Genomic DNA, 7093 nt, shown 5'->3' with positions numbered 1-7093 from the left:
GATGGTGATGGTGATGGTGATGGTGATGGTGATGGTGATGGTGATAGTGACGGTGGTGGTGATGGTGATGGTGACGGTGGTGGTGGTGGTGATGGTGATGGTGATGGTGATGGTGATGGTGATGGTGGTGGTGATGGTGATGGTGATGGTGATGGTGGTGGTGGTGGTGGTGGTGATGGTGATGGTGATGGTGATGGTGATGGTGATGGTGATGGTGATGGTGATGGTGATAGTGATGGTGGTGGTGATGGTGGTGGTGATGGTGATGGTGATGGTGATGGTGATGGTGATGGTGATGGTGATGGTGATGGTGATGGTGATGGTGATGGTGATGGTGATGGTGATGGTGATAGTGGGGTGATGGTGATGGTGATGGTGATGGTGATGGGGACTGAGCTGCGATCGAGTGAATGCCATGCATCTCATCAAGCAGCATCATCTGGGTCATAGCACAGGCCATCAGGTCGTCAGACTCGGCTGATTGAGTCGCCTGCTGAGTTACAGCACTTGCCGCCACACCATCGGACTTTAGCCGTCACTGTACTCTGGCTGCACCATCGTATCGCCATCACTGCGCCACCACGTCACTGCGCGCTGCGACGAACCGCCCCCCCCCCCCCCTCCTCCGCCTGCCGCGTCTCTTGCGGCCACTGGCGACCGAGTTGGACACTCGACGCCAGCCACTACCGACATGGCGAGTTCCCCTCCCCCACTCATGCGGTGGACACTATGGCATGCCCGTATTGCTGGTATGTGCTTTGCGGGACTCGGAGGAGCAGTGGTGTACTTTGTGGGCGAAGACGACGGCGAGTTGGGCGGTGGTCGAGCCATGGCACTGGTCGTCCTCTTTGCTGGTGCTGCCCTTGCTGGTCATGTGGCTCCCTATCTGGCTATGCCTCCGCTCCTTGGCATGCTTGTGGCTGGACTGGTTCTAAGGAATGTGCCAGGTGGTCTGCTCGATGGCTTTGATGATGAATGGGCGAGCGTGCTCAAGTCGTCCGCCCTGGCCGTCATCCTCATCCGTGGCGGTCTGGGCCTCTCTCTTCCGGCCTTAAAGGCTATGGGCATGCCCACTCTGCGTCTCTCTACCATCCCAGTCTTGGTCGAGGCCGCTGCAGTTGGTGTTCTTGCTATGCTCTTCCTCGATCTCCCCGTGGCATGGGCCCTGCTGCTCGGCTTTGTCCTCTCGGCTGTCTCGCCAGCTGTTGTTGTCCCCTCGCTACTCAAGCTCCAGCGCGCTGGCTACGGCGTCGATGCTGGAATCCCCACCATGATCCTTGCCGCTGCTGGCCTTGATGACGTCATGGCCATCTCGGGCTTTGGTGCCTTTCTGGGCATCGCCTTTGCCTCGGGCTCGCTCCTCCTCAACATCCTCCGCGGCCCGTTTGAACTTGTTGGTGGCCTCGTTCTCGGCACAATCCTCGGCGTTCTTGCCATTCCGCTCGCCTCGGCTCCGCTTGGCTGGCGCACGATCGGAGTTGCGCTCGGCGGACTCGGCGCCACTCTTGGCGGGCGCCACTTTGAGGTCACTGGCACTGGCGCGCTCGGCACCATGGTCTTTGGCTTTGTCGTCCGTCAAGCCTGGGGCGCCGAAGCCACTGCGCCTGTCGCCAACATCTTCCGCCTCGCCTGGACTTTTGCCGCCGAGATCGTTCTCTTCTCGCTCATTGGCGCTGCCGTCGAGCTCGACGCCGTCAAGGGCGAGGTGGTGGGCAAGGGTCTGATCATGATCTGTATCTCGATTGTCATCCGCTTCGCCATCACGGTCTCGTGTGTGCTCGGCACCACGCTCTCGTGGCGCGAGCGCATCTTTGTGGCCTTTGCCTGGCTTCCCAAGGCCACCGTCCAGGCTGCGCTCGGCTCAATCGCCCTCGACACTGCCCGCTCCCGCAACGAGTCGCAAGACATTATCGAGCGTGGCGAGCCATCCTCACTCTGGCTGTCCTCATCATCATTGTTACTGCGCCCATTGGCGCCGTGCTTATCGCCTGGCTCGGTCCGCGCTGGCTGACCAAGTCGACCAAGGCACCTGACGATGCCATAGAGTCTGTCCCGGCCACGCCACGCGACGACCGCGAGGCGCCGCGCCCGCGCCCGCTTCCGCTCCCGCTGGCTCCCAATCTTGCGCCGCCGCGCTCGGGCCAGCGCAATGCGTCGACGCCCTCCACGTCATCGAAGCGTCGCCCGGAGCCGCTGCCACCACAGCCGATGCTCGAGGGCACGCCGTGGTATCCGCGCTCGGCGCCGGGCCTCGACTCTGCCGCCCCGCGCAGCTCGCCGGCTCGGCTGCCCGCGCTGGGCAAGGATGAGTCCGATGACGGCGAGTACACCTACACCTACTCGTCCGAGCTGTAGCCTGCCGACGCCGACTTGGAGAACCATTCGTCGTCAGATATTGTCGACATTCCGCTGAGCTGCACACTGACGGTTGTTGCTGCTGCTGACGTGCCAGCCGTGGCCAACTCCTGTTGGCTGACCACCGGCGGCGGCTGCTCGTCACCCGACGGTGATGCTTCCCGCGGGCTGGGACGCGACGAGCGCTTCTTCTTGCGCTTCCTAGTCTTGTGCGGCTTGGGCTCGACCTTGCCAGATCTCCTTCGGCGGTGACGATGGTGGCGGTGATGACGACGATGGTGGCGGTGATGCGGGCTTGACACGTTGCTGTCAACACCGGCAGCACCAGTGGCTGCGGCTGCGGTGGTGTCGCTCTTGCGCGAGCGAGACTTGTGCCGGCGCTTCTTGCGGCGTGAGCTTGATGGCGACGGGGCCTGTCCGGTCAGCTCCTTGTAGATGTCGACGGCAATGTCGCCTGGGACGGCCGGCGGGGTCAGCTCCCGTGCGGCGGCGGCGTCCCAGTCGATGGAGCGGAGGAAAGGATGGGCACGGATATCGTCAAACGACGAGAGTCGCAGCGCGGTGTCCTTCTCCATCAGCGCATCGACAAAGTCGACGGCATCGTCCGGCAGCGTCTCGGGATACAGCACCTCGTCATGGCGGATCATGTTGAACAACTCGGTGCGGTCAGGTGACATGAACGGGTAGTGACCGGTCAGCATCGAGTAGACGAGGACGCCCAACGACCAAAAGTCGACGCTCATCGCATATCGGCGGTTGTTGACCATCTCGGGCGCCATATAGTACTTGGTCCCACAAAACGTTGATGTCGACCGCAGCGAGCCCGAGTCGCCGCCAGCAGCGGCATCGTCGCGGGCCCGCGTGCGCGATCGCCGCCGCGACCGCTGTTCCGACGCCCGCAGCAGAAGCTGCTTGGCGAGACCAAAGTCTGAGAGCTTGACGTGTCCGTCCTCGGCGATGAGCACGTTTTCGAGCTTGAGATCGCGAAAGACAATGCCCAGGCTGTGCAGGTGCTCCAGCGCGACCATGACTTCGGCAGTGTAGAACCGGACGGCATCGAGCGGGAGTCCGCCGTTGGCCGACTTGACTTGGTAGAACAGGTCACCTCCACCGATGTAGTCGAGAACAATGTAGACCTTTTCGTTCTCCTCAAATGTATACCGATAGGTGGTGACAAACGGCGAGGACGAGGCCTTGCGCTGCAGCTCGACTTCGCGCTTGAGCTTCTCCCACACCTCGTCCGAGTGATCTGGCGATCGGATCATCGACTTGAGGGCATACACCTTGCCGGTCGCATTCTCCACCACACGATACACGTGCCCGAACGCACCATCGCCGACGACGGCGTCCTTCTCAAAGTCAGAGAGCTTCATCGACTTCCCGTTCCTGCTGCCCATGCCCTCTCTGGCCGTACCGCCTCGTCTTGTCACCGAGATCGACGTTGTGCGATCGAGACCGTGGGCGGTGGCCTTTGCTCTTGTCGGTCGCCCTGTCGGCTGCCTGGGCGGTCGCCTTGTCGGTTGCCTTGTTGATCGCCTTGTCGATCGCCTTGTTGGTTGCCTGGCTACCCTCCTGGTCGGTCCCGGGGGTCGGTCGTCTGGCTGGCTTTCTGTCTCGTCTGATCACCAGCCACCTGGCCTGACCTCGCTGTGGGTGGTTGGTCCTCGACGCCGTCGGCTAACCTCGTGGGCCTGTCCGGCTCGTCCTCCTTGCTCTACTAGCGGCACTGTCTGCTGTCCTCGCTTGCACCCGACCTGTTCCTGTCTGCCTAATGCGCCGCCCCTCCCTTTCCTTGCTACTGGTAGTCGCCGGTGCGAGCGAAGTCTTACCTCTGCTGGTCGTCGTGTGGTTTGGGGTGTGTGTGTGTGTGAGGTGGTGGTGACGCGGCCGGTGGTCCGAGCCCTGCCGGGTCGCATCCGGCTCGACTTGGCCGACACGCCCCGCATCAGTTTTGCCGCAGGAATACCCCGCTGCGGACATACCTGCACATCCTGCACTCTGCTTCAAAGCAATGGGCGACGGGGTGTGGAGCATTTGTTTTAAAAGTTGCTCGGGCCAGAGAAGGTACTGTTGGCCCTGGTGATCTTGATGACGCGGTTGAAGGTGTCGGCAAGATCCTCAACGTCGTTGTCGATGTGGAACGAGTCGATGGCGCCCCAGATGCGGTAGTCTTGCTGGAGGGCAAGGTCCTTGAGGGTATTCTTGGCGTCCGAGTCAATCATGCCGGCCTTGTTGAAGAGCTTGATGATGATGAGCGCGACCGACATCGGGTTCATCGACGGCTGGACCTTGGATGCGATGACAGACTGCAGGGAGCCGGCGGCGGTGCCGCTCGCGGAAGCGCCGAACGACGGGTTCGGCGACTGCGGCTGCGGCTGCGACTGGCCAAACCCGCCCATGCCGGCCTGTCGCCGCATGTCATTGGCCGAGAGCGACGGCGCCGACTGAGCGGGCGCGCCGAACGGGTTGGCAGCGTACTGGTTCTGGGCCGGCGCCGACTGAGCGGGCGCGCCGAACGGGTTGGCAGCGTACTGGTTCTGGGCCGGCTGCGGCTGGGCGGGCGCGCCGAACGGGTTGGCAGCGTACTGGTTCTGGGCCGGTTGCGGCTGGGCGGGCGCGCCGAACGGGTTGGCAGCGTACTGGTTCTGGGCCGGTTGCGGCTGGGCGGGCGCGCCGAACGGGTTGGCAGCGTACTGGTTCTCGGCGGGCTGTGGCTGGGCGGGCGCGCCGAATGGGTTGGCTATCTTGGTGCCAAACAGGCTGGGCGACTGCTTGGAACCGAACGGGCTCGACTGCTTGGAGGATCCACCAAACATGCTGGACGATGACTTTTTGGCAGTCTGCTTCCTCGCAGCCTGCTTCTTCTTCGCCACCTTGGATGACTTCCGCTTATTGAAGCCACCGTCGCCATAGCGCGAGCTGCTCGCGCCCCCGCCGCTGATCTGAAGGGGGTGCGGCGACGGGGCCGGGGCGCCGTCGGGCAGGTAGCAGTTCTTCATCCAGTTGGACTCGATGGTGGGGAAGAACGAGCCGGTGATGAGGGTCCGCGTCCGGCCGTTCTCAAAGTCCTGCATGGCCGGCGTGTCGCGAAGCCAGGTCAGCTGGTTGCTCACGTACTTGCCAGAAGCATCGGCCTCCAGCTGCAGCTTGGAGCGGCAGTGGATGCACCAGACCTCGTGGCCGACCGGGCCGTTGACGGCGGCGTCAATGCCCGACACAAAGATGTGCTTGTGCTGAAAGTTGGAGCGCGCCTGCTGGAAATACTGCGCCCGGTCCTTCTTGGAGAGCAGGCGAAGGATCTGCTTCGAGTACCAGCGCGGGCCCCACGGGATGAACACGTCAGCATAATCGGACGCCGTGTGGATGGTCTCGTACTCTTCGACAGCATCCACGGTGTACTGGTTGACTGCCGTCCCGGTCTCGCGTGAGTACGACTTCCGGAATGAGCCGTGCCGCGACTGGTACTCGTAGATGAGCAGCTTGGCCAGACCCTGCGCGTTCTTCTCGCTCCGCGTGAGAATGTTCGGGTCAACTCGCGCCTTGTCGAGGTTCGGCACCGCCACAGCATACCCGCGCTTGGCGTACTTCTTCAGCCGCGTCTCGTACGTCAGTGACCGCCGCGTCATGTTCACCAGGTTGTAGCCCTTGTTGAGCGCCCGCCGCGCCCGCTTGGCCGTCCACACGCTCGTCCCATCATAGCCGACGCAGCACGAGTCGACGTCAAAGCCGAGAAGGACCTCGGCTGGCGACTTGTACACCTTGAGGATGATCTGGATGTGCCGGAACGGGTACTCACCGATGATCGTCACCGCCCGGTGCGTCCGGATGACGTCGCAGTTAGCGCCAGAGTTGGCCTGGATCGTCGCATGGATCTCGCGGAGCTTGGCGTTGGCCGCTGCGTCGGTCGGCAGCCCGTAGAGGAAAATGTCAATGTCCGAGCCCTGCGCTCCGGGTGATGGCGCCACCTGCACGTTCGACAGCACCGCACCACCGGCCACAAACATGTTGTTCCAGTTCATGCCCTTGAACACGCCCTTGGAAAACGCCTCCCACCGCGACGCAAACGTCGCCGCGTCCACCACCGATGACTCGCCGGGCACAATCGCCACACGATCCCGCGTCAGCAGCTTAGGCACCGCCGCCTCTTCGGGCGTCTCGGCCGCGTACCGGAACGTGTCCATCTCGCCATGAACATTGACCAGACCCACGTACGGGTTGCTGATCGCCGCATCCTCCCGCCGGGTGGCAAAAAGCTCACGCAGCCCGTTCTCCTCGTCGATCATTGCCCGCTGGTCCACCCTGTCCCCATCCCCATACGCTCACGCTCGTGAGTCCGACGCACATCAAACTGCCCATCGACACCCCCTCCCTTCCCCCGCCTCCAAAAACCCTTAAAAAAAGGTCGTGGTTTTCGGCCGATGCCGCCAGCCCAACGCCAAGAGAGACCAAGGCCCATCACGGGTACCAGCCGACGGGTGCCGTGTGCGGGAGATGTCGGGTAGCAGCAACGAGACTGCGGGACTCGCCTGGTGGCGAATCAGGTGGCGAACCATGTAGGATATAGCAAGCCTACCCAGTCGCTGCACCAGTCTAAACAATGCAAAGAATGATGGTAGTGGTGGACAAGAATACGGCTGTGTGGAGCCGGGGTTGAGAATGGCGCGAGGCAGGGCGCGAAAAAATGGCCTTTTGGCGACCACCGAATGCTGACAGCACGGCATGCACAAGCCTGGGGGGG

The 7093-nt window shown here is 62.7% G+C and overlaps 3 protein-coding genes across 3 annotated transcripts in view; 1 reads left to right on the top strand and 2 right to left on the bottom strand.

Annotated features, from left to right (window-relative positions):
- Positions 1-829: 829 nt before the first annotated feature.
- Positions 830-2355, top strand: AMSG_08888 (uncharacterized protein; the record flags this gene model as incomplete). Its single annotated transcript, XM_013898974.1, has 2 exons — positions 830-1916; positions 2045-2355. 2 exons carry the CDS (start codon positions 830-832, stop codon positions 2353-2355), a joined length of 1398 nt encoding a protein of 465 aa, XP_013754428.1.
- A 33-nt stretch (positions 2356-2388) lies between these two features.
- On the bottom strand, positions 2389-4230 carry AMSG_08887 (AGC protein kinase; the record flags this gene model as incomplete). Its single annotated transcript, XM_013898973.1, has 3 exons — positions 2656-4230; positions 2478-2592; positions 2389-2421 (listed from the first exon to the last, which is right to left on the bottom strand). Exons 1-3 carry the CDS (start codon positions 3750-3752, stop codon positions 2389-2391), a joined length of 1245 nt encoding a protein of 414 aa, XP_013754427.1. The 5' UTR covers positions 3753-4230.
- A 147-nt stretch (positions 4231-4377) lies between these two features.
- AMSG_08886 (uncharacterized protein) overlaps positions 4378-7093 on the bottom strand; it is a 3158-nt gene continuing 442 nt past the window's right edge. Inside the window, exon 2 of the mRNA XM_013898972.1 lies at positions 4378-6654. Coding sequence (XP_013754426.1) covers positions 4395-6654 — 2260 coding nt within the window. The 3' untranslated portion in view covers positions 4378-4394. The remainder of the gene's footprint in view (positions 6655-7093) is intronic.

The sequence above is a fragment of the Thecamonas trahens genome (assembly GCF_000142905.1).
Source record: "Thecamonas trahens ATCC 50062 unplaced genomic scaffold supercont1.49, whole genome shotgun sequence".
NCBI classification, from domain to species: domain Eukaryota; order Apusomonadida; family Apusomonadidae; genus Thecamonas; species Thecamonas trahens.
The sequence above is the reverse complement of the archived record's forward strand: the minus strand, read 5'-3'. Positions and strand labels throughout refer to the sequence as shown.